This window comes from Salvelinus fontinalis, chromosome 12 (assembly GCF_029448725.1).
Source record: "Salvelinus fontinalis isolate EN_2023a chromosome 12, ASM2944872v1, whole genome shotgun sequence".
Classification (NCBI taxonomy): Eukaryota; Metazoa; Chordata; class Actinopteri; order Salmoniformes; family Salmonidae; genus Salvelinus; species Salvelinus fontinalis.
In genome coordinates, this window is record NC_074676.1 from 28,080,407 (window position 1) to 28,105,609 (window position 25,203).

General features: G+C 43.3%; 1 protein-coding gene across 2 annotated transcripts in view; it reads left to right on the plus strand.

Annotated features, from left to right (window-relative positions):
* Nucleotides 1–25,203, plus strand: part of LOC129867085 (N-terminal EF-hand calcium-binding protein 2-like) — a 132,983-nt gene that overhangs the window by 26,191 nt on the left and 81,589 nt on the right. For both annotated transcript variants that reach the window (XM_055940246.1, XM_055940247.1), the window contains exons 3-5: nt 19,379–19,487; nt 21,992–22,017; nt 22,703–22,800. In XM_055940246.1, the coding sequence (XP_055796221.1) occupies nt 19,379–19,487; nt 21,992–22,017; nt 22,703–22,800 (233 nt within the window). The remainder of the gene's footprint in view (nt 1–19,378; nt 19,488–21,991; nt 22,018–22,702; nt 22,801–25,203) is intronic.

A 25,203-nucleotide genomic window follows, 5' to 3' on the forward strand; every position in this document is an offset into this window, starting at 1 on the left:
GTGAGCTGGAAGCTGATGAAGTGAACAGATAGAGCTGCTACTCTCCTCCCTGTCTTGTCCTCTGTTCAGCATCATCTATTATTCAGGGGCCTTTTTGGGAGTTAGAACATCATCTGAACCAGGGCTGTCGCCAGTGTCAGGAAAGGACAGTGCGCATACACATGCATTTCTACCTCATCCATTTTCCTCTTCCTCTTTCTCTCTCTCTCTCTGTCTACCTGCCGCTCTCTCGCTCACTCTGTGTCTGTCTTTCTCTCTCAAAGTTACCATAAAGTGTACTGTATAAACAAAGATATACACAAAGTGTACACACACACGCACACACTCCCTTGCTCTCCCTCGCTGTCAGTGACTTTCCCTCTTGTATGTGTTTGTCATCATCCCTGTGTGAATACCTGTCAGACACCTCTCCTCCCAGCAGGATAAATTCCTGTCTCTACGCTGCCTGCTGCCTGGTGCCCTTGTCTTGTTCCTCTTTTTTGGGGTTTAATTATTGTTTGTGATGCTCTGTAGATTTCTGACTCATTTAGCTTGAGGTAATTATTGTAACTCACGGCGATAAGGAGACAACAGTCATTTAGGGACGTTTGTTTATCCAATATTCTCTACTTCTGCCTACATAGTGGTTTCAGTATTGGGCTAGGGTGAATGGTGATTGTAATAGTGTGGTAATGGTGATTGGTGGACCTAAATGAGCAGCATTACCTCTGTGAACACTTATAAACATGTGTTCCTCTAACAGCCAGTCCCAACCTTGCTAATTTATTAATTAACCTGCAGTCAGGCTGGGGAGAGTGCTTAAGAGTGGAAAGGGCTGGAGAGAGGAGAGAGAGGTGACTATGGAAGAGAAGCGCAGGGTGCTCATGGTTTATTCAGCATCAACACCCAGCATGATAGAATCTGCTCACTAATCTTGAGCCTCAGATAGACCATTCTATTCGCCCTGACCAGACCAGGGCCGGGTTTTCCAAAAGCATCTTAAGGCTAAGCTCATCGTTAGAACCTTCGTAGGAACATCGTTAAATCTCCAAGATGTATCCCAAAACCATTGTTAACGTTACACTTGAAAACGCACATAATATAACGCCTGCCTCAGAACACGCGTAGAACAGCTAAGTGCGTCGTTAGATTAAAACAATTCTCCCTCCCTAAAACAATTTCACTTTATACAAATAGGATCTCTGCTAAATATAGAATCACATGGTTTATCCGTCTCTCTGTGACCGCCGATAGCTTCAGAACAAAGTTGACTACAAATACTAAGTTGCCAACGTCTTTGCAATTATACAGTACAAACAAGCGAAGTATAAAAATATGCTTCAAATAAAAACCGAGATATGACTGCATTATAATATATACAGTAAGCTAAAGGCTTATTTCAATCATATTGAAATACATTTCATGTTCAATTAATTGAGTTCTATTTTGCTACTTGTAGACTACTGTCTAATGTGTCTCAATATATTTCATGATGTGTAGCCTAACGTACATTTTTATTGGTTAGGCAATATTTGCAGCCACAGGTAGTAATATCTCTCTAGAAGCTGATCCGTCGTCAGTATTGAGAAATAATTATAATGTTAAGGTTAAATTTAAATAAAGCTGATCTGAAAGCTGATCTGTCCTGTTTACATTGTCAATGGTATACATTGTCAATGGGGAGGGAGAGCTATGGCACTGAAGTTTAGTGCTCAGCGAAAACCAAGACGTCCAGCAAATGAAGGAAACAAAAAACACCTTAGCTGTGTTCGAATACCCATACTAACCTACTGTACTACACACTTAATGAGTATATACTACATACTATTAGTTCATTTTAGTATACTCTTAACTGAAGGTATCCTTTAAGTTGAGTGTACTAGCGCTTCACCTGTGTACTGGAAGTTGATGCTGTTGCTATGCAACTTCTTGCTAGCTTGTTAGCATAACAAATTACTAGCTAGACATCTTACGACTTTATTAACAATGTCCATTGAGAACGAACAACGACTATACCACTTAGCTAAGCCAAGAATGACGTGAATAATCAAGTCATTAAACGTTGGGTAGATAGTTAGATAGAATCTAGTTAATATACTGGCAAGTTTGATGTATTAGTAGCCAACTAACGTTAGGTAGTTAACTAACATACCGGTACATACTGTCACACCCTGACCTTAGAGAGCCTTTTTATGTCTCTATTTGGTTTGGTCAGGGTGTGATTTGGGGTGGGCATTCTATGTTTTGTTTTCTATGTTTCTTTATTTCTATGTTTTGGCCGGGTATGGTTCTCAATCAGGGACAGCTGTCTATCGTTGTCTCTGATTGGGAACCATACTTAGGTAGCCCTTTTTCCCTTCTTTCGTTGTGGGTAGTTGTCTTTATTTGTGGCACTATAGCCCTTAAGCTTCACGGTCATTTTGTAATGTTTTTTGTTGGCGTCATTCCAAATAAAAAGTAATGTACCCTCACCACGCTGCACCTTGTTCCGCTTCTTCCCGCATCGGCTGTGACAGAACTACCCACCACCAAGGGACCAAGCAGCGTGCGCCAACCTGGAGGACGAGCTGGACCGGGGAGGAGAGAATGGCAGGGGACAAGACCCCGTCACGGAAGCCCCAGAGGCAGCTCAAAAAAAATGTTTGGGGGACCCACACGGGGAGATTGGCGGAGTCGGAGTTTAGACGTGAGCCAACTCCCCGTGCTTGCCGTGGGGAGCATGTGATTGGTCAGGCACCGTGTTATGGGTTGATGCGCAAGGTGTCTTGAGTGAGCATTCACAGGCCGGTGTGCTCTGTGCCAGCGTCCCGCATTTTCCGGGTGGTAGTGGGCATCCAGCCAGAACGGGTTGTGCCAGCTCTGCGCTCGAGACCTCTAGTGCGCCGCCACGGTCCAGTGTATCCGGTGCCAGCGCCAAGAACCAAGCCTCCTGTATGTCTCCCCAGCCTGGTGAGTCCTGTGCCTGCTGCCAGAACCAGGCCTCCTGTATGTCTCTCCAGCCTGGTGAGCCCTGTGGCAGCTCCACGTACCAGACTGCCTATACGTCTCCTCACTCCAGTAATGATCCATGGCACGAAGCCTCCAACGACGGCCTCCAGTCCGGAGCCTCCAGCGACGGCCTCCAGTCCGGAGCCTCCAGCGACGGTCCCCAGTCCGGAGCCTCCAGCGACGCCCCCTAGTCCGGAGCCTCCAGCGACGCCCTCCAGTCCGGAGCCTCCAGCGACAGTAACCAGTCCGGAGCCTCCAGCGACGGTCCCCAGTCCGGAGCCTCCAGCGACGGTCCCCAGTCCGGGGCCCGCAACGAGGGTGCCCAGTACGGGGCCCGCAACGAGGGTGCCCAGTCCGGGGCCCGCAACGAGGGTGCCCAGTCCGGGGCCCTCAGCGAGGGTGCCCAGTACGGGGCCCGCAACGAGGGTGCCCAGTCTGGGGCCCGCAACGAGGGTGCCCAGTCCGGGGCCCGCAACGAGGGTGCCCAGTCCGGGGCCCACAGCGAGGGTGCCCAGTCCGGGGCCCGCAACGAGGGTGCCCAGTCCGGGGCCCGCAACGAGGGTGCCCAGTCCGGGGCCCGCAACGAGGGTGCCCAGTCCGGGGCCCGCAACGAGGGTGCCCAGTCCGGGCCGGCAGCGAGGGTGCCCAGTCCGGGGCGGCAGCGAGGGTGCCCAGTCCAGGGCCCACGACGAGTGTCCCCAGTCCGGGGTCGGCGACGAGGGTCCCCACACCAGAGGTGCCACCAAAGTGAGGTGAGCCAGTGGTGGAGCGGGGTCTGCGTCGGCCAACATAACGTGTAACATAACCCACGACGAGTGTCCCCAGTCCGGGGTCGGCGACGAGGGTCCCCACACCAGAGGTGCCACCAAAGTGAGGTGAGCCAGTGGTGGAGCGGGGTCTGCGTCGGCCAACATAACATGTAACATAACTTATTTAAAAAGTCATTACTTATTTATTACATTGCTCAACATTTTCTTAACATTTATCATAATTAGTTAAAGCAATTAATATTTACTTTTTGTACTTATATTTGTATCCGCTCTCGTCGGACTTCGGCTGCATATTTTCCGCCATTTTCTTAAAATCTGAAAATGTTGTGGAACCACGTACAGTTTTGGAAGAATTGCATTATGGGCCCTATAGCACAGAATTGGTGTCCACAGTTTGTATACTTTAGAATTTTGGCGAATGTATTACGACATCCGGGAACTTTTGGCATACTAACTATATCCATACTATGACCAATTTACATCACAAATAGTAAGGTTAGTGAGGTTAGTATGAGTATTCAAACACAGCTCTTGTAACATTGCAGCAGCCGAAGCCGAACAACTGTGAAACATCAAAAATCAGCAGGAATCTTTTAAAGGTGTTTGAAAATGATTTTGGCACCCGCAGGTCTGTTGAAGTCTCACTACCCAATGACAGAAGTTGCTGGATAATTAAAACACACTTTGGGCCTCAAGCAAAGAGCTTTGGGTTTGTTCCCATTTAATATAGTTATTTTTTTCCCCCTTCTCTCCAGTACTCTATCCAGATTAATTTGGTTTAGATTTTTTTCTCTCAGAATAAGCAACAGAGTGCTGCTGTTTTTGAATGTAGAAGTATCAAAAAACGGTAAGCAGGAATGTTTGGGTTTGTGATAAGCACAGTGTTCAGTGGGGGACGTGGGTAAGCCTACTGGGCAAATAGAGGGTGTGTTTCTGACTTTCCTACAAAGCCGTCTGTCTCCCTGCAGTGTTTAATCACACACAGAGAAACCCTGAATCACAATGCCCTGAAACCATGCAGAACATCAAGAGCAACCCAAATCAGTGTTTTCAGACAGACCCAACATCCTTAAGGACTATGGAGAAATTTGGATTTTTGACTGATGCGTTGGTGGTACCTCTCTCAGTAAATCCCTATGGGAGTGAGCCAGAGCCATCCAGGAGCTGTGCTGCGCATACATACTCTAGGGTATTTAATGGCCGCTGTCTCTCCTCTCCCCTGGAGTGATCTGATGGGACAGCGGCCATTAAATACCCTAGAGTATGTATGTGCAGCTCAGCTCCTGGATGGCTCTGGCTCACTCCCATAGGGATTTACTGAGAGAGGTACCACCAACGCATCAGTCAAAAATCCAAATAGGGGATTTAATGACTGCTGTCCCATCAGATCACTCCAGGGGAGAGGAGAGACAGCGGAGTGATTAGATGGCTGGGAGCTGCTTGGTGTGTCTGAGGGGGATTGATGCTGGAACTGGACAAGACCTTAGGTCAGCACCACTGTTTATTTATTTTCCATTTAGTGTCTACGGACCACAGTCCCTGTTTAAATGAGAGGGAATAATCATCATGCATTTTAGTTTTAATCAGTACCTCTTCAATTATGCGAGGCCATAGATCCAGGTTCTCCCTATCTAGACTCTATAGCAGCCTTGCCTTGCAGACTGCGTATCTCTGTTTTATAGCTACTGTATATACAGTATAACATACATTATTACCCAATGATACATCCTACTACATTCTGAAAATGTCTTAGGCTTTGATTGGAGTGAAGAGAGACTATAAGAGAGTCTGATATTTTCATGAAATGTCTTGGTTTTATGGATTTTGGATCAAAGGCTCAAAGTTAAGATGCCCTTTTGAAGATTTTTTCTCTACCTGAACCTTCTTAAGGTGCTGAAAAGCTTAGCACTGAGAAGAAGGCTTTGCCATCCATCCATCCATCCCCCTGTGAGCTGTAATATCCATACTCTGAGCATTCATGATATGACTCAACATTGGCTAGTATGGAGTCAAATCCGATTCAAAAGTTGAACGGGCGCGAGATGGTGTGCACCAGCAAGATGAAACATCATTGCACGAGTCGAGAGAAGAAATGTGTTTGAGGGAATCCGAGGACGGTCCTGCGAGTGCACAGGCCAGTTGAGAGTGCAAATTAAACATACATATACTGTAGAACTGTAAGCAAAGAAACGTGATTCAAATGTGTAAAAAATACACTTGAACACATTCAATTGTCAACCAGCAATAGTCACAAATTTCTCTCTCTCAAATCTTGGCACCTTTTGGGTTTGGATTTCTGGCAGATGGGGGCAGGCTTAAAAGTGTCTAGAAACCTTAGATCGATCACTTTCACTGGCGTGAAGGACAAACTAACAAATTCCAGCCCCTGGCCAGTCCAGTGTTGTGATTGGCTAATACGCTGCCTGAAACCCGTCGTGTTGGTTGGTTGGTTGAGCCTTCTGTTTTTTGGCCCTCAAATAGATGCACTGCAGAGCCGTCTGTTAAGCTATCTAGCCGGCATGAGCAGTAAGCACCGAACGGCTTGGGAAACCCAACAGCTTGATAGCCAAATTAATTGGGAAATAAATTCAAATAGGTGTACTATACCTTGATTTGAGTGGAATCTACTTGCTAAAGTTAGCTTGCTAATTACTTGTTAACCAGAAATGTTCGTCTGTCAAACGAAAAGCAGACAGTCAGCTCTAGCAAACACCATAAAACGAGTCCTCTAATTGAAGGCAGGATCCAATATTTAAAGTATTAAGCCCAAGGACACACACACGAACAGCACATGGGGATTTTTAATTATATGAAGACACAAAGGGGATAATCTGCTGCTACAGTTCATACAGTAAATAACCAGTCCCAAATAATAGAATGTAAACTGACATATGATAAACGTGCTAAACTCAGGTTAACAGGTCAGAATCAGCTTTATTCGCCAAATACATTTGCATGTACAGGAATTTGACTCTGTGAAATGGTGTTAGCAAAATAAACAGAATATACAGAAAGACGATAAACAGAATATACTGACAAAATATATAGACACAGAATTTCCATAGATCCACATACACTATGAACACTAAGCTAAAAACTGTAGACTACACTATGAAAACTATAAGATACATTTTAAATTATGCAAGAGATGTGCAAAGAATAATGTGCAGTTCTGTGATGATAGTGCAGGGTGCAAAGTCCATGGATGAGAAGACCATCGTGGAATAGGTGGCCGGACGGTGAGGGCAACGGTGCAGGGGAAGGAACTGTTCAGGTGGCGGGAGGTTTTGGTCTTTGGAAGAGGGGGTGGAAGGGGTCGGCGATGATCTTTCCTGCATGCTTCCTTGCCCTGGAGTCATGCAGGAGATTGATGGAGGGCAGGTGGCAGCCAATGACCCTCACAGAAGCCCAGACAATCCGTTGCGGTGATCGAGGAGGTGAGGATGGAATCGATGATGGCTGTTTAGCACTAAATCAGTACACACAGCATTCAAAGGAGGACTGAGGACAAAACAAAGCCATGCATTCACCAAACATTGCGCTGATGAAAACTGATTTGTTTTATAATAATTATCTGATTGGGAACTACCATTGTCTATCACCCTCAAAATCAACTCTGGACCTCCAAAGCCAGTTCCACTCCTTTTTTTTCATTGTTACCCTCTAAACAGGGACTGATTTTAGACCTGGGACACCAGGTGGGTGCAATTAATTATCAGGTAGAACAGAAAACCAGCAGGCTCCGGACCTCGTAGGGTAAGAGTTGAATACCCCATGTCTATTAATTACAGAATCTCAAATTATTTCAATTTAGCATATTCACCCCCCTAAGTTTTCGGAGCAAAACATATCTATACAGTACCAGTCAAATGTTTGGAAACACCTACCCATTGCAGGGTTTTTGTTTATTTTTACTATTTTCTACATTGTAGAATAATAGTGAAGACATCAAAACTATGAAATAACACATAAGGAATCATGTTGTAACCAAAAAAGTGTTAAACAAATCAAAATATATTTTAGATTCTTCAAAGTAGCCACCCTTTGTCTTGATGACAGCTTTGCACATTCTTGGCATTCTCTCAACCAGCGTCATGAGGAATGCTTTTCCAACAGCCTTGAAGGAGTTCCCACATATGTTGAGCACTCGTTGGCTGCTTTTCCTTCACTCTGCGGTCCAACTCATCCCAAACCGTCTCAATTGGTTTGAGGTCGGGTATTTGTGGAGGCCAGGTCATCTGATGCCGTAACGGATTTCCTCCTCCTCTTCATCCGAAGAGGAGGAGCAAGGATTCGACCAAAATGCAGCGTTGGAATATGACATAATGATTTAATGCAAGACGAAGACTGACACGAAATACACTTGATAATTTACAAAATAACAAAACGATGTAGACAGACCTGGACGTAAGAACTTACATGTAACGAAGAACGCACGAACAGGAAAAATGACTACACAAAACGACGAACGTACAAACAAACCGAAACAGTCCCGTATGGTGCAACAAACACAGACACAGGAGACAACCACCCACAACAATCAATGTGAAAACACCTACCTTAATATGGCTCTCAATCAGAGGAAATGAAAACCACCTGCCTCTAATTGAGAGCCATATCAGGTCACCCTTTAACCAACATAGAAACACATAACATAGACTACCCACCCAAACTCACGCCCTGACCGTCAAACACATACAAAATAACAGAAAACCGGTCAGGAACGTGACAGATGCATCTGATGCAGCACTCCATCAGTGAAATAGCCCTTACACAGCCTGGAGGTGTGTTTTGGGTCACTGTTCTGTTGAAAAACAAATCATAGTTCCACTAAGCGCAAACCAGATGGGATGTCGTATCGCTGCAGAATGCTGTGGTAGCCATGCTGGTTAAGTGTGCCTTGAATTTTAAATAAATCACTGACAGTGTCACCAACAAAGCACCATCACACCTCCTCCTCCATGTTTCACGGTGGGAACCACCCATGTGAAAGTAATCCGTTCACCTACTCTGCGTCTCACAAAGACACGGCGGTTGAAACCAAAAATGTCAAATTTGGACTCATGATACCAAAGGACAGATTACCACCAGTCTAATGTCCATTGCTCGTGTTTCTTGGCCCAAGCAAGTGTCTTCTACTTATTGGTGTCCTGTAGTAATGGTTTCTTGGCAGCAATTCGACCATGAAGGCCTGATTCACGCAATCTCCTCTGAACAGTTGACGTTGAGATGTGTCTGTTACTTGAACTGTGTGAAGCATTTATTTGGGCTACAATTTCCGAGGCTGGTAACTCTAATGAACTTATCCTCTGCAGCAGAGGTAACTCTGGGTCTTCCCTTCCTGTGGCAGTCCTCATGAGAGCCAAATTCATCAAAGCGCTTGATGGTTTTTGCGACTGCACTTGAAGACATTTTCAAAGTTCTTGACATTTTCCGTATTGACTGACCTTCATGTCTTAAAGTAAAGAAGGACTGTCGTTTCTCTTTGCTTATTTGAGCTGTTCTTACCATAATATTGACTTGGTCTTTTACCAAATAGGGCTATCTTCTGTATACCACCCCTACCATGTCACAACACAACTGATTGGCTCAAACGCATTAAGAAGGAAAGAAATTCCACAAATTAACTTTTAACAAGGCACACCTGTTAATTGAAATGCATTCCAGGTGACTACCTCATGAAGCTGGTTGAGAGAATGCCAAGAGTGTGCAAAGCTGTCATCAAGGCAAAGGGTGGCTACTTTGAGGAATCTCAAATATAAAATATATAAATATATTTTTGCTTACTTCATGATACCACATGAGTTATTTCATAGTTTTGATGTCTTCACTACTTTTCTACAATGTAGAAAATAGTTTTAAATTTTTTTAATGAGTTGGTGTCCAAACTTTTGACTTGTATTGTATGTATAAATAAAGACATTAAGGATGTTCTCTCAAGTGTGCTGTTTAGTAGGTAGCACATTTAGGCCTGTCTCTTTAAATGTTTGCTGTTGTGGCTTTCATTAAGGTTCATGGAATTTGCTACTCAACCATCATAGCTAATGCTATTTTCTCCTATGTGTCTTATGCCTCTCTCTCTCAGCTGTACCATCTGTGAAGTTCTCCTACTGTAGCAAGCTTGGTTGCCAGCTGTAGCAAGAGAGTTGTATACATGTGGCAGTGTACAGTATAGCCCTATAAGTATCCACAAGTATAGTAGTATGTGTCCACTGAGACAAGTGACTGAGATTCTCAGAGCAATTTATCTCAAATGCATTGATGTGAATATAACCTTTTATAGTAGCTTGAGGACATTTTCCTATCGCAGTAAAAGGCCTGTGTCTCACCAGTGATCTCAGAATGTCTTCCTCTGCCTCCTGCAGGGTGGATATACAGTATTTACGTAGCCTAACACCACTATCATATGCCATCCTACTGGCAGTACTGTCACTGGCAGCCTGGGGGAGGGAGTGGGCAGAGACCGCCCTATCCGAAACTCCTCTCCAGCGATCGCTCACAGCAAGGATCACGATTCTCCATTTAATTATGTGCTCATTTAACTGGAAGAGAGTGAGGACTGCCAGCAGGGGAGACGTTATGAAATAACGAGATTCAGCAAAACTGTTGTTGAAGCCATTTGGTTGTTGCTGCGGGGGGACTGTGCTGAACACAGGTTCATGCAGCATACAGTCTGAGATAAACTGTATACTGTAGATACAGTACCTGTGCAGTACACACAGTGAATGCTGGAAACAGCACTAAATTGTCATACTTGAGTGAAAGTAAAGATACCTTAATGGAAAATGACTCAAGTAAAAGTAAAAGTCAGCCAGTAAAATACTACTTCAGTAAAAGTATTTGGTTTTAAAAATACCTAAGTATCAAAAGTAAATGGAATTGCTAAAATGTGCTTAATTAAGTATCAAAATCTAAAAGTAAAAATCATTTCAAATTCCTTATTACGCAAACCAGACAGCACAATTTTCTTGTTTTTTTTTTATTGACGGATAGCCAGGGGCACACTCCAACACTCAGACATAATTCACAAACGAAGCATGTATGTTTAGTGAGTCTGCCAGATCAGAGGCAGTAGGGATGACCAGGGATGTTCGCTTGATAAGTGTGTGAATTGGACGTTCTGTATTATCTGTGAAGGATGTGACTCTGTTCTGTAGTATCTATGAAGGATGTGACTCTGTTCTGTAGTTGTCCTTTCAATATGTAATGAGTGCTTTTGGGTGTCAGGGAAAATGTATGGAGTAAAAAGTACATCATTTTATTTAGGAATGTAGTGAAGTAGAAGTAAAAGTTGCCAAAAATATAAATAGTTAAGTAAAGTACAGATACCTCCAAAAAATGACTGAAGTAAAAAATACTTTAAAGTACTACTTAAGTACTTTACACCACTGCGTTCAGTCATGCATGCACCCAGATCGACCAAGGGTGTCAGGTAGCAGGATGGAAGAGGAGAGACGACAGGGGGGCTGAGTTAGACTGAAGGTGGCGGTTAGAATCAGCCTTGGTCGATTTGGGTGCGTGCAATTTCATGCTCTTTCTCTCTATCCTTCACATTTATTTTAGAGAACAGGGGTTGGTGACAGTCAATGAAGGGCTAACATGAGATAATGACATTAAGGAAGATTTGAAATATAAATAATATGATTGACATGCCTGGTAAGTGGCCAGAGTGTTGAGATTATCTCTGTTTGTTCTTGGCGAGGTATGTAAACCATCCTGAGGGTAATCTAACTGTGTGTTTCTGTTAATGACTGCCCTTTCTGTGCTCTCACTAATGAGCTGCGGTCATGATGGTGTCAATCACATGACATGGGGGATGGCTGTATGTGATGTGCTTCTCTGCGCCAGGGCTCAGCAGGGTCTCTGTCCAAATGACATTTGGATGCCTGGTAATTAACCAGGCTGCCTTGCTGTGTGTCTGTTTGTGTGTGTGTGTCTCAGAACTCTGTGTGATATCACAAAATTGTGTGTGTGTGTGTGTGTGTGTGTCAGAATTCTGTGTGATATCACAAAAGTGTGTGTGTGTGTGTGTGTGTGTGTGTGTGTGTGTGTGTGTGTGTGTGTGTGTGTGTGTGTGTGTGTGTGTGTGTGTGTGTGTGTGTGTGTGTGTGTGTGTGTGCGTGTGTGTGTGTGTGTGTGTGTGTGTGTGTGTCTCAGAATTCTGTGTGATGTTACAAAATGAAACCTCCACAAAGGTAGCCTTTGAGAATGGTAAAAAATGTCATAGGTCGAGCCTTAGAGGAAAAACAGCCCTTCACCTCTTCCTCTCTCTCTTTTTCTCCCATGGCCATGACCACTGTTGTTCAGGAGCAACTTTTATCACTGAAGGAGACTTTTGTCCCTCCAAATGATGCCCCCCCCCCCCCCCCAGCATGTGGAGACCTTGACCTAACAAAGGATAATTGCCTTGACATCTACAGGAGACAGGAGTACAGCAGTGGCAGCCTGTAGTCAAGTTGAAAGAACTCATTGCAGCAGCTGTACCCTTTCTCTAGTCCAGGGTTTCATCAACTATGGGTCGGGACCCAAAGTGGGCCCTGGGTCACGGGTTATGAGACTATGCCTATAATCACACACAATTTCTTCTTAATTTTGGGGAGGACGGTGAATTTCTCATTTGGGTCTCGAGCTGAAAAAGTGTCAGAACACCTGCTCTAGACAATGACTTTGAGGGGACTCCCCGTTATATTCCAAGTGCATCTAGTGGTCAAGTAGGGTGTATAGTTTCAGCCAACAAAATGGGTGAGGGAGGCACGGGGAGTGTTGTCAACAGCATTGGCACAGAATTGGCAGTTATGGTGGTGGAAGGGGGTACACATACTTTATGTCTGTAGCACATTATCCACAGACCAATTTCAGTGCAATTTTGTACTGTATATGTTGTGTTGCCTCGGCTGCTTTCTCAGACTTATTTTTCTCTTTGACTATGAAGAGTTTAGAATTTAAACTGGCACAGTACAGTGCATGATGCAACAGTGATAACAAGAAAGTAGTCTGACCCTTGTTGTTGAAGATGTCAATCTCATATCGAGGATTGCAGTAATAGCACTGTGTGAGGTCTGAGGGTGAAGTGACAGCTTGTAGAAGAGCTTTGAAACTTTTCAATTGACTTTATTAGAATGTCCACTCCCCACCAACCTCCCAGTGCCCAGTTGCCCCTAGTTACAGCACTCTGGAATCCTTCTTCTCCCATGAGGCCATTCAGCTCGCTGTTACCATGGCGTCACATTCATCCCTCTAAAATTGCATACAGTATCTCCAGATGGCTGAATTCTTTAATGAAATGAAAATCCAATCCAAGGTCAGATCCTGGCCTTATCTCATGTGTATTATATCTCCATACAGGTTTGTATCTGCTGATTGAGTAGCACATCCTACATTGTTTTATTCAGAATGTTCATTAACCGTGTAACGATTCTTCCCTTTGCCCTTACCTCATGGAAGACCTGCCATTGAACAGTAGCCTGGTTTAATTAAATCGTTCCTTCCAGGGATTTTTCTTCATGTCTGTTGGTTTCAAAGTGCATGTCCAGTCCAATGTATTCAAATGTTTTCACTACTTCACAGACTAAGGATTTTCACAACACAGCATGAACCAAAAAATAATTGAAAATGTTTCATCCTCTGAGGAAATATAAGTGTCTTACTAGATTAGTGCTCCTCTGAGTGAGTGGGAGTAGAACGTGGGATGTTATTATTGTCTATACCCCCCTCCTCCTTTCTTTCTTTTTCTCTCTTTTACCCCCTCCTTGGTCTGTAATGTTCCAACTTCCAAGTGACATTTCTAGTACAATATTAGATAAATCCATATTGCCAATTCTAAAGGCCATTTAGAGACTTAATTTAACCTACGGAGGAAAAAACCTTCTGGCTGTGATATACGTTTTTTAACAGCAAACGACCTTAATGCAACAAAACTACCACCATACGACCTCCTTTGTGCCCTCAACATTCTATATTATATTATTAACCATATAACATAATTACTCAACATACAGTGCATTCGGAAAGTTTTCAGACCCCTTGACTTTTTCCACATTTTGAGACGTTACAGCCTTATTCTAAAATGTATAAACTAAAAAGAAAATCCTCATCAATCTACACACAATACCCCATAATGACAAAACACAAACATTTTTTTTTTTTTTTGCTCATTTATAAAAAATCAAAACAGAAATATCTTATTTACGTAAGTATTTAGACCTTTTGCTATGAGACTCGAAATTGAGCTCAGGTGCATCCTGTTTCCATTTATCATCCTTGAGATTGATTGATTGGAGTCCACCTGTGGTACATTCAATTGATTAGACATAATTTGGAAAGGCACACACCTATCTATATAAGGTCCCACAGTTGTCAGTGTATGTCAGAACAAAAACCAAGCCATGAGGTCGAAGGAATTGTCCGTAGAGCTCCGAGACAGGATTGGGTCAAGGCACAGATCTGTGGAAGGGTACCAAAACATTTCTGCAGCATTTAAGGTCCTCAAGAACACAGTGGCTTCCATCATTCTTAAATGGAAGAAGTTTGGAACCACCAAGACTCTTCCTAGAGCTGGCCGCCCCAACAAACTGAGCAATCGGGGGAGAAGGGCCTTGGTCAGGGAGGTGACCAAGAACACAATGGTCCCTCTGACAGAGCTCCAGAGTTCCTCTGTGGAGATGGGAGAACCTTCCAGAAGGACAACCATCTCTGCAGCACTGCACCAATCAGGCCTTTATTGTAGAGTGGAAGCCAGACTGAAGCCATTCCTCAGTAAAAGGCACATGACAGCCCGCTTGGAGTTTTCCAAAAGGCCCCTAAAATCTCTCATACCATGAGAAATAAGATTCTCTGGTCTGATGAAACCAAGATTGAACTCTTTGGCCTGAATGCCAAGCGTCACGTCTGGAGGAAAACATTTTAAAACCAGTTTTTACTTTGTCATTATGGGGTATTGTGTGTAGATTGATGAGTGAAAAAAAAAATAATGATCAGTTTTAGAATAAGGCTGGAACGTAACAATATGTGGAAAAAGTGAAGGGGTCTGAATACTTTCTGAATGCACTGTAAAGCCACATTATTGACCATGAGACATTATAACTGACCATAATGACCATGAGACATCATTCGTGAAAATGAAATCTCCCCTGACCATGGAATGGTGTTAGTAATCATCAGAGTCCTTCTCCCATCGCTGCATGAATCTTCATCAACTTGACACATTGCTATTTTTGACTATAAAGCATAATTACTTAAAACAGCATTATGGATATTTGCATGCACATACACATACACATACCATGTAGCAGGAGTAGTGTAGATTACATCTGAGTAATATTGGGTTATTGTTAATGAATTGATCCTGTACGCACGTACGCTGCGCGTGTGCACACATGCACAATTTGTACTGGGCAGTGACTCTTGTTGATCTACTTGATTGATGATGATTACATGAAAGTCTGTGCCATTTGAATCAGATCTTAGCCGCTGAATAAGAGGAAATGGTGATCATTTATTAAAGCTTCCTCACCCATCATAATCTCCATAAAAAGCCTTAATGTACTTACTGGATTATTATCTTTGATCATGCTACATTTCCCATTGGTAGTTTGAGCACAGTGTCCTTTGTTATGATTTTGGGGGTGACTGATTTTGTATGTTGCGATAAGATCGGTTTGACTTCTTAGTAAGTATATTAGGATCCGATTGGTTGGGAGTGCTGTGTGTGCTCGGCTTCTATTGGCAGGTTGCCTGTGCTGTGGGCTACTGTTCAGAGGTGTTCAGTTTAATCCGTTCACCACAGCCTCATCCAGGCCACTCTGAGACCATGTAGCAGGAGTAGTGTAGATTACATCTGAATAATATTGGGTTATTGTTAATGAATTGATCCTGTCAGTGACGCTGCTGATCATAATGATGCAGGGTAGGGATGGGATGCAGTAATGAGGGTGCGCTCCCCCCCTGTTCCCATCATGACATGACAGATGGTAGCCACTCAGAGGAGACATGGGACTTATACTATAGATTACTCAATCTCTGTCTCTACCAAGCTCTGTACTGTAGGAGTCTGCAGTATCACCACTTAAATAAAACCACTAATGATACAGTGTGTTGATGTATGCTTCACACCAACGCTAAATTATTGTATGTGGTAACATTTGTTGGTGAACATCTGTCCTGTGAGGAGATTAGTGTATTTCTTTATCGTGGCAGACAGGGCAGGTTTGGCTGTGCTGATTTGATGGACGGCAATAAGGAAAGCTGACAGCCTTGTGAGAGCCATTTGTGTTCCTCATTTATCAGCCAAAGCAGGTCTCTGGGACCGGCCCTGGCTCTGTGTGGGGCCGATCCTCGTTGTTCGTGCACACACGCTATCATTTTCAGACTCTCTCTCACTCTCTATGTATTTATTAGGATCCCCATTGTAGCAGCTACTCGTTCTGGGCTCTAAACACGAATGAGACAATTATCACAACAAAACAACAGCCTACCTCGTAACAATACATTATACTATACATTGTTACATTATAACTCTATTACAAATGTACAATATTACAATGTGTGGGTGTGTAGAGTCCATGTGTCAGTGTGTGTGTGAGTTCTCGTTGTTTTAAGATGTAAGTTACTTCATATGGAAGAGTTCCATGTAGTCGTGGCTCTATGTAGTACTGTGCATTTCCCAGAGTCTGTTCTGGACTGTGAAGAGACCCCTGGTGTCAGCTCTTGTGGGGTAAGTTATGGGTGTCTGAGCTGTGTGCTAGTCATTTGAACAGACAGCTCGCTGCTTTCAACATGTCAACACCTCTCACAAAACAAGTAGTGATGCAGTCAATCTCTTCTCTTCTTTGAGCCAGGAGAGATTGACATGCGTGTTATTGATATTAGCCCTTTGTGTACATTTAAGGGCCAGCCGTGCTGCTCTGTTCTAACTGTAATTTGCCGATGTCCTGCTTTGTGGCACTTCACCATATAACTGAGCAGTAGTCCAGGTGTGATAAAACCTGTAGGACTTGTTTTGTTGATTGTGATGTCAAGAAAGCAGAGCAGCACTTTATCACGGACAGACCTCTCCCCATCTTAGCTACCGTTGATTCATCGGTGTCACACACACACACACACACACACACACACACACACACACACACACACACACACACACACACACACACACACACACACACACACACACACACACACACACACACACACACACACACACACACACACATCTTCACTTTCAGACACTCTCAACCACAACTTTTTCTCTAATAAAATGTCCCGTCAATCCATCAGGGGAAGATATTCCTGTGTGTGGTAATCTTGCTTGGCAGGGGCTATTCTCCTGTTCTGAATTGATGGATCACTAGCACAGACCATCTCAGGCAGGAGATAAAAGCTGTAAAAAGGTCCTTTATTAGTCTAGGACAAAAAAAGGAATTGTAAAGAGAGAAAAGATGGGTCACTGGAAATGGGTCTCTACACTCTTTTCCTGGATTGGGTCATTAGAAATGATGAAGATGGTGAACAGAGGAAAAGGGGAGAGATGCACAGGAGTCTGGTTGCCATGACAACCTGGAAGCCCAGCACCCCAACAAATTATGATAAAGGATAGACATGAAATAGAGAGTCTATGTCTGTTCTTATTCTTAGAAGAGTGCAGGATGTGAGAGCCCTGCTGGAAGTAAAAGTGCTAATTGCATCCCTTTTATCTGTAGCAGCGAGGTCTGCATAGTGTCATCCGTATTGCCGTCTGCCCACTCAGACACATTAGCAGAACCCTTCCCATCTGTCTGATGAACCCCTGTCTGTCCTCACTAACTCCCCACACTTCCTCCCCACACACACATCACATTTTATTACAAAATAACACCACTGGCTATGAGGTCTTTTCATTGCTTTGAATCTAATCTGGGCTCTATCGGAAAAACGTGACCATCTGAGCAGAGCTTTTCATGCAGCTTGGGGTTTATACTGTGTCTTTATCAGATCCGGATGCTTGCATACTGTATGAGTTATAGTCCACCTATCAGCCTGGAACACAGAGAATGTTATTCCCTTTCCCATTGGTGAACATAGATAACACTGGAACCAGAGATCTGCCCACATCAGAACCTGATTTCCAGCCCATATCCCACTGTACCCACTGAGCTGCAGTAGTGGCCATATCCTCCAGGCCATATCCTCCAGCACACTCTAATTTGGAGAAGATAGGGCTGGGCTGGCGTGCTTCTTCATGCGCATGGTATTCCTTAGTGGGAGTACTGCGGTAAAAGTGGGTCAGTGTTTAATTAACTGCTGGTACAGTTCTGCTGTTCTGAGACTCTACTGCCTCAAATGGAAACAGGGTAAGACACGGGGACACAGAAGAGAGGTGGAGACGAGCCTGTGTTTAGGAGAAAGATGTTTCTCCTCTGTATCCATCCTCACCCTCTGTTCCAGCAGTTCACTCAACTCTTAAGTGCCTATGCCTGTCTCTCAGGCGCAAATAAGAGATACATGACAGTAACAGTGGAGAGAGGAGAGAGAGGGGGACAGAAAGAGCAATGATAAAGGTAGAGAGAAGAGAAAGAACAGGGGAGGGATATCAATAGTATAGAGAGGAGGGCAGAAATAGAGAGATGATGAGAGAGAGATGGAGGGAGAAAGAGAGAGGGGAGCGTGCTGCTGCAGCCAAGAATGAGGGCCAGTTTTAATTCAAAGGACCAGATTCAAAAGCTTTTCCCTTTAAATGTCCCAATAGTTCTGTTAGGCGGCAATAACGAAAACTACTCTCTTTATTTTGGCTTGCACGGTAGTCATTTTCTTACACTGGAGATTAGAGCCTACAATGGCTCCAATAGCCAAAAGTCCAGTTGAACAGCTTCAAGGGCAAACACAGTGGTTTCTCATTCACGTGGTGCGCCAGGCCACAGCATGGCTCCACAGACTCCAGTAGTCCTAATAATGCTGACTGGAGTCCTCCTGGCTGGTGCCTGGAGTCTGGTTCCTGGGGCTGGGCCCGAGGGCTAAGTTTGAGGGCTAGGACCTGGCCTGGTTCTGGGGTCTTAGTCTGGTTCTAGTTCTGATCTTGGGTGTAGGGCCTCTCACTGGGTACAGAGTGGCTCAGTGGGAGCCTGATGGATCAGGAGCCAGCTCTCTCCAGGTCCAGATGCCTGTTCAGCCCTTGTAGTAGTACTGTACATCATTCTGGAATCAATAATTACTGATCCGCAGAGAGCTGACCAGTCTGTAACAAAAGCTCTGCAAGTGGTGGCCTCTCAAATGATTTTCACTTTGTTGATCTTACAGCTTGCAAATGCCCAGAGCACTGTGTAAATTCTTTACCATAATCTATAATGGTTCAGCATTGATGGAAGACTGCAGGGTGATTGTGATAGATCACGATGCGGAGGAGGAAGATGACGATGATGATGATGATTATCATTATTATGGCGATGATGATTATGGCTATTATGACATTGTTGGTAATGATTCCGGTGATAATGGCGATGATGATATCATGATAAAGACCATGTTCATTGATCACTGTGTGTATACATATTATCACAATGAGCCTAGTGGTAATGACGGTGATCATGGTGTGTAGCTGCATGGTTTATATCCGCTGTTAACCTGATGGATGTTTCCACCTCTCCTCTTCTCCTCCTCTCCTCCTGCAGATGATGGGAAGCTGTCTCTGGATGAGTTCCAGGCGTTCTTCTCCGACGGAACGCTGAATGAGGAGGAGCTGGAGAATCTGTTTCACTCCATTGACTCAGATAACACAAGGTGAGAGCATCATCACACTGCTGAAGCAGAGGTATTGACCTGACCATTTGGGTCTGGAGCGCAGGGAGGAGATAGCATTGAGATATATGAAACGATCACAAGTCATCCTCTAGTTTCGGTCTACTTATGTCCATGGCTGAGACATCCCAGGACCTTTATGTCCCTCTTTTCATGCTAGGAGCCTATTCACTAACATAAGGGCTAAATAGGAGGTGCAAGTGTGCATGTGTGCATGTGTGCGTGTGTGTGTGTGTTTGTGTCTGCATATGTGAGCAAATGGACCTATCCTACCGGGGTGTGTATATATTATATATGCAGTACTGTTTAGTAGGCCAGCCCTGCCTGTGTGTATTTTGCCACATTTCTCCCCCGCTCAGTGTCAGGCTGCCTCAGGAGGGTATGCTGCTCCACTGTGTGCATTGTCTTTAATCACATTTCAGATTGAATTATGTAAAAGGGAGGAGACGAGTGCAGCTGCTGAGCTCAAGTCCCTGTTTGCCAGGTCTAGCGCTTCCCCCTCATTAAATAATGAACCAGCACAGCCAGCCGTGAACAATGCCTTAGCAAGGAGCAGAAAGGAGGAGGGGAGGGAACAGAGAGGAGGAGAGATGAGAGGGAAAAGGGAATAGGACAGGGATGACAGTAGTAGGGTGGAATGGGGTGGATGGGGTCACTCTTAGAAAAAAAGATGCTATCTAGAACCTAAAAGGGTTCTTTGGCTGTCCCCATAGGAGTACACTTCGAATAACCCTAGAGTATCTCAGACAGTATGCACTATGTTTTTACATGATCTATCTCAAATAGTATCTGTTATCTATCTATATTATCTTCAATATGTAGATCATAATCTGCTTTCTAGTTATGATCAGGACTGTTCTAATAAAGTGTGTTACATTTAGGGGGAAATGTCACTGGTCTGAGATGGTGTGTCTGTGTGTGTTTGCTTGCAAAGTATACCATTTATCTGTACTCATAAATGTCATATCCACCTTTTCAAGATCTTTTGATATGATTTGGTGTGACCTTTAGCTGACAGGCCTTTGTTGATGACACCTCTAGATTAAAAAGTGAAAAAGAGAATGATGAAGAGAAAGATGAAACACCAGGGAAGAGAGAGAGGATGATGAAAGAATTGCAGAGTAAGGACAATCCTCCAGTTCCTGTGTTACCCGTGGTCTCATCCTCTTATCTCCTCCCCCTCTTCCTTTTTCTCTTTCACCTTCTTTCACTGTCCTTCCGGCTGGCATTTTACAGTACTCCTGACCGTACATGTCATCAGCCTTGTTATTTTCAGACACTAAATGCGTTCTCTCTTTAGAATATTGATTGAACAAAAGATCGTTCCACTCAATTTCTCTTTAATCATGAATAAATGCTTTTTATGTCATATATATTTAGATTTTATCCGAAGGTTTTCTTTCCCTTCGTTACTCAGAAGTATAACCAGTTACTGTTGGGAGATAATTGATTGGCCTGTTTAAAACCTTAAATTACAATGTAAGCATTTGATATTGTTGGATTCTGGGTAAACTTTGAACATTGCTATACTAGAGAGATGATTGATCAGAAGTATGGTATCTGAGGGATGATAGAGAATGGTTGTTACATCAGAAGTTAATGGTTATCTGTAGGAGTAAGATGGCTTTGGAATGTGTAGGGGAGACGGGTGGAGATCTTAGAAACTAACAATGTCACTGAGGGACAGAGGGTGATGTATAACGTTTCCATTATGTCAGGATATGTTATTGTTAGCCATCAGGGATCCTCTGGGAGGAGAAGAGACACTGTCTGGTATCAATAACCATGACAGCCTTGAGTTGGGGAGGAGTGAGCACTTTGGGGTAGAGGTCAGGTCAGATGAAGTGAGAAAGAACAGATATCACTAAGGTTCTGTCTAGCAACAGAGATGCATTGGCTGTTCAGTGTGGAGGAGGAGACTCAACCTAGGAGAAAGGGTTAAATATCAGTGCTTGTGTGAAATGTGATGTCTGAATACAGCTGTGTCGACCCTTTGGGAATAATTCAACTTGGTTAAGCTTCTCTAGTGTCCGTGAGTTATTTACTCTGAAAAATAAGAACCTAACAATATTCTAATGCCAATCTGATTTATCGACTGCCCAGACCACAGCAAGCAAAGATGAACTGTTCTCCTTATTCCTGCTCCTCATCAATCTGGTCCCTACACTGCGCCTTTGTAGAGATTTTTTTATCAGTGATTTATAGCAGCATCTTCTATGCCAAAGAATAATAAGATACAAAATGAATAAAGATTTAGTAACCTGAAGCTGAATTCATGAGAACAGATAGACTTCTGGTTTAGGTTAAGGTTTTGTCAAATTATTGTGGACCTGCTGCTCCCCCCTGATGGAGCAATATAGATATAGATGGTTATAGATCATGTTGTGTTGCATGCCAGCCTTGCCTGTTTCTTACCGCATTCTCCCACTACCTCTTTCCTCTCTCTCTCTCCCTATGCTGCTCCTAACTAACCTGTGGTGTGTTAGTAATGTTGACACTAAGGAACTCTGTGGTAAGTATTAACAGATTAATCTGTGTGTTTATTTGTGAGCTTTACTTGTGTTTGTGTGTGTCTTTGGATGTATTGTATATGTGAATGTATGACGAAATCAATCTGTGAAGTCAATATGCCATGAATAGTTTTCTGGCTTCACAATAATCCCAAACTTCCCAGTAGAATATCTGATTTTGTAGTTTTCAAACGAAGAATTGATTAATCACGTAGCTAGTCGGTAGTCCCCTAAGTGTGTGTGTGCCTGTATGCACGTGTATTTGTGTGTACTAGAGCCCGACCTATAAGTTTTTTGGGGTCCGATATGATTCCGATTTTTGGGGGGACACAACTTACCGCTAAATCTGCCGATATACTGTTTTAGATCGGGGAAATTCAATTAATTTTTAAATTAAATTAATTATTCTCATCCAAAACAGCAATTGTCCAATAACTATGCTTCAAATGTTGATTTCATACATTGTGACAATAATGACACATCATGAGAACTGCAGCAAGTGTTCAGATAAGATTAAGATTCCCTTTTTTCATCCTATTTATTGAATACCGGTTATTGTGGATTTACCATCTGATACCGATATAGCAGTAAAAGGCCAATGTCAGCCGATAATATCGGTGAACCGATATATCGGTCGGGCTCTAGTGTGTACCCCTCTTACCTCTGTCCTTTCCCCTGTCCTTCCAGACTACTTTGTCAAACACATGGGTGACTATGAGGGTGTACTGGCCTCCCTGGAGACTCTGAACCTGTCCATCCTCAGAGCCATGGACTTCACCAAGAAGGTGAGTGTCAACCTGGTACGCTACGCTATTAGATGTGTGTAGGCATGTCTGTCTTGCCTGTTTGTCCTGTCTGTACTACTATATGTATTATTCATTTGCATGAGTTTTCAATGTGGTTTACATTGCAAGGTGGGGACTCACCTCATCCAACACCGGAAAACATTGCTTTGGAGCTGAGCCTACTTAAGCTGAGGATGTTCGTTCTTATAGACAATTCCTAGCAATAGGGGCTGAAAGCTCCTCTTTCCACCAGTGATCTAATGTAAAGCCCATGTGCTGCAGAGAGGACTGGGAGTTACAGTAGATGTGTGTGGAAAGCTAATGTGTTAGTGTGGCAGCAGCTCAGATAGGGGCTAAATATAGCCTGTCGTTTCAGAGCTTCACTTCCATATTCTGTTTGTGCCTGGCTTCTAATTAGCATTGTGTCTGGGTTCAACCTAATGATTCTACTCTGTAGCTCTGAGCTCCAGGGCATCCAGCGACGCAAATCCTGCAGCTAGTTACCTCTCCTCATTATAATGAACAACTGCTGTTTTATGTATCAGCTCCCACCACTGCCCTCTTTCTCCAGGGCATACTGTGCAGTTTACAGTCCTTGTAATTAATGGAACCAAGCTACAGGGCCAAGCTACAGGGCCAGCCCATTAGGCAGGATTAGGCAACCGCCTAGCGCGGCAGATTGACGAGGGCAGCAAATTCCAAGCTAAACTGACCAAGACAACACCTCACATAATTCTTCCCAAAAAACAATGACAATCTCTCTCACCCAGTGGCATATGACTATTTAGGTGAGCGTTGATACCACTCCGTGACAAGCAGTGCCCACTTTGTCAAAGGCAGGGGCGCAAAATATTTAGCATGTCCATGCCCAGCGCGTCTCTCCAGGGTGCTGTTGGAGAGACACACCGCTACAGCGTTCCATCATTGTTTCGTCAAAAAATCGATCGAACATAAATCACGTATCCTATAGCCTATGGTAGAATGGGTATGTGGCGTTTTTTGTAAGCTGTCATGAGACACATGTTACATTATGCATACATCATTCTCAGATCAAATAGCCTAACCTGGCACTCAATCAAATAAAAACATGTGCTTCAATGTGAAAATGACATATCAACAATATATGCTGTATCAAACAATATATCCTAAAACAGGACAGGTCCAAGTAAAATGGAGAAAATGGAATGAAAAATCAAGCTACTCACAACTGCTGTCCGGGAGTTTCACCTCTGGGCTAAATTGTCATGATAATCAGTATTTTTAAGTTTGTATTCGTAGATTTATGACAAGCTGCACAATAGCGAAAAAGAAAAGATTTCTGCATTTCCTGCTGTGTCAACACATGGATTCTCTTTGCAAATACAGTGCCTTAAGAAAGTATTCATACCCCTTATTGTGTATTCATACCCACTTTGTTGTGTTACAGCCTGAATTCAATATTGATTACATTCGTTTTGTCTCACCCCATAATGAGAAAGTGAAAACATATTTTTAGACATTTTGTCAAATTGATTGAAAATGAAATACAGAAATATCTCTTTTCCATATCTATTCACACCTCTGAGTCAATACATGTTAGAATGGCCTTTGGCAGCAATTACAGCTGTGAGTCTTTCTGGGTAAGCCTCTAAGAGCGTTGCACAACTGTATTGATTGTACAATATTTGCACATAATTTTTTTTATTCTTCAAGCTGTGTCAAGTTAGTTGTAACTAGACCACTCAGGAACTTTCAATGTCATCTTGGTAAGCAACTCCAGTGAATGTACAAAACATTAGGAACACCTGCTCTTTCCATGTCATAGACTGACCAGGTGAACCCAGGTTAAAGCTGGGATCACTTATTGATGTCACTTGTTAAATCCACTTCAATCAGTGTAAATTAAGGATTTTTAAGCCTTGAGATAATTGAGACATGGATTGTGTATGTGTGCCATCCAGGTTGTATCACATCCGGCCTTTGATTGGGAGTCCCATAGGACGGCGCACAATTGGCCCAGAGTCGTCCGGGTTTGGCCAGGGTAGACCGTCATTGTAAATAAGAATGTGTTCTTAATTGACTTGCCTAGTTAAATTAAGGTTAAATCAATTTTTAAAATAGGGTGAATGGGAAAGGAAAAAGATTTAACTTCTTGTGAATAGGGGGCACTGTTTTCACTTTGGGAAAAAATCGTGCCCAATTTAAACGGCCTCGTACTCTATTCTAGATCGTACAATATGCATATTATTATTACTATTGGATAGAAAACACTCTCAAGTTTCTAAAACTGTTTGAATTATATATGTGAGTAAAACAGAACTCATTTTGCAGCAAACTTCCAGACAGGAAGTGAAAAATCTGAAAACGATGCTCTGTTCCAGGGCCTGTGTCACGTTCCTGACCTGTTTTCTGTTGTTTTGTATG